Source organism: Pseudoliparis swirei, chromosome 12 (genome assembly GCF_029220125.1).
Source record: "Pseudoliparis swirei isolate HS2019 ecotype Mariana Trench chromosome 12, NWPU_hadal_v1, whole genome shotgun sequence".
Classification (NCBI taxonomy): Eukaryota; Metazoa; Chordata; class Actinopteri; order Perciformes; family Liparidae; genus Pseudoliparis; species Pseudoliparis swirei.
Genome location: NC_079399.1, coordinates 19,909,707 through 19,912,206, shown reverse-complemented (window position 1 = coordinate 19,912,206; position 2,500 = coordinate 19,909,707). Strand labels below are relative to the sequence as shown.

At 51.9% G+C, this 2,500-nt stretch overlaps 1 protein-coding gene across 1 annotated transcript in view; it reads left to right on the top strand.

The window, feature by feature from the left end:
* LOC130203048 (solute carrier family 26 member 6-like) overlaps positions 1–2,500 on the top strand; it is a 44,453-nt gene that overhangs the window by 9,402 nt on the left and 32,551 nt on the right. Inside the window, exons 5-8 of the mRNA XM_056428940.1 lie at positions 146–310; positions 826–978; positions 1,053–1,135; positions 1,674–1,821. Coding sequence (XP_056284915.1) covers positions 146–310; positions 826–978; positions 1,053–1,135; positions 1,674–1,821 — 549 coding nt within the window. The remainder of the gene's footprint in view (positions 1–145; positions 311–825; positions 979–1,052; positions 1,136–1,673; positions 1,822–2,500) is intronic.

Below are 2,500 nucleotides of genomic sequence, written 5' to 3'. Positions count from 1 at the left end.
GGGTTAAATGCAGAGAACTAATTTCCCCTTGGGGATTAATAAAAGTGTATATTCTATTCTATTCTATTCTGTCTCTCTCTCTCTTTCTCTCTCTCTCTCTCTCTGAGATGAAGAGGCAGCATCATGGCTCCTCCCCCCTCCTCAGATCCTGCTGGGCGTGGTGAGGTTCGGCTTCGTGGTCACGTACCTGTCGGAGCCGCTGATCCGCGGCTACACGACGGCGTCGGCGTGCCACGTGTGCGTGTCCCAGCTCAAGTACCTGTTTGGAGTGACGCCGGCTCGCTTCACGGGGCCTCTCGCCCTCCTCTATGTGAGTCTCTCTCAGACTGAGGCTGACGCTGGGGATTGTCTGATGTACATAAAACATTCGAGACAAGGTGCAAAGAAAAGTGATAACGGTTATAAAAACATCAATGTACCGTGTCCTCAGACAGCGGGTCTATGATATCCTTCAGTTACACAAAAGTCCAGCAACAAGAGTTAATTTATGTGTTTTACAAACACAGTTTAGATGATGAAACCGGAATGAATAGTAACTCTTGGTAGGATTGCATATGAACGATGTTCTAGTTCATGAGCATCTTTCATCATCACACGGAGTCCACCTCTCTGAAGACATCCACCACATCCCCCAGAGCAACGCATGCAGTACCGTGAACCAACCAGCAGGGGGCAGGCTCTGTCCACGAAATGTATAAATCGCTTCTGGGTGTTCAGGTCCACCACTCTCACCTCCTCCTGTTGCCTTCTACAATGGAACCTGATGTCCCCCCCCCCCCCCCCCCCCCCCCACTCCATCCTTGTCTCCTCCACTCGTCTCCTCAGACTCTGGTGGATATTTGCCGGCTGCTGCCACAGACTAGAGTGCCAGAGCTGGTGGTCAGCCTGGTTGCTCTGTCTGTCCTCATCGTGGTCAAAGAGATCAACGGCTGCTACAGGCAGAAGCTGCCTCTTCCCATCCCCATCGAGCTCATCGTGGTGGGTCCTCCGCTCAGCCTCCGGACCGCTCGCTGCTCTCTGGTGAGAAGTAACGGCTCACCTCCCGCCAACAGATCATAGCAGCGACAGCCATCACCCACTTCTGTGGACTCACCAGTAAATACAGCGTGGACGTGGTCGGGGAGATTCCCAGTGGGTGAGTTAAGCTCCTTAAGTGTGTGTGTGTGTGTAACCACCAGGGGGCGACTCCTCTGGTTGTATAGAAGTCAATGCGTCTCAGTAAATATTGTAAACATGAGTTTATGTCTCAGTCTCTAGTTTCAAGTCTTCTTCTATACAGCATGATGTTCATTAAGTAAATTATGATCATTGAGAATCACACAGACCATGAAGCAGGGGGCGCTTTAGGGGCGGGGCTACAGGTGACTGTATGACGTCACTCCTCCTCACTCCCTTCATGGTCATTTCCATCTCACTGGTTGCAAAGATAGCGATGGCCAAATCTCTAAAACTCGAGGTTTCAAAACGAGACATTCCAACGCGTGACGCTCTGTATCGGCGACTTCGCCGAAGTCAACAATGCCCCCACATTCCACCCACCACGGTGAACGTCTGGAGACGTGAACCTCCTCCATGAGCGCCTTGTGGAGCTGCTGTGGCGGATGGAGGTGATGAGAACCCGACGGTTCTGCTCTGTAGAACCCGACGGTTCTGCTCTGTGCCCCCGGCTGCAGACTCAAAGCCCCTCGAGCTCCGGACGCCTCGCTGTTCTCTCAGGTCATCGGCGATGCGTTCGCCGTGGCCATCGTGGGCTACGCCATCAACATCTCTCTGGGCAAAACATTCGCCCTCAAACACGGATACAAGGTGGATAGTAACCAGGTGAGAGCAACACACACACACACACACACACACACACACACACACACACACACACACACACACAGACAGACACACACACACACACAGACAGACACACACACAGACAGACAGACACACACACACACACACACAGACAGACACACACACACACACAGACAGACACACACACACACAGACACACACACACACACAGACAGACACACACACAGACAGACAGACACACACACACACAGACAGACACACACACAGACAGACACACACACACACAGACAGACACACACACACACAGACACACACACACACACACACACACAGACAGACACACACACACACACAGACACACACACACAGACAGACACACACACACAGACAGACACACACACACACAGACAGACACACACACACACAGACACACAGACAGACACACACACACACACAGACACACACACACACAGACAGACACACACACACAGACAGACACACACACACACACACACACACACACACACACAGACACACACACACACAGACACACACACACACAGACAGACACACACACACACACACACACAGACAGACACACACAGACACACACACAGACACACACACACAGACAGACACACACACACAGACACACACACACACACAGACAGACACACACACACACAGACACACACAC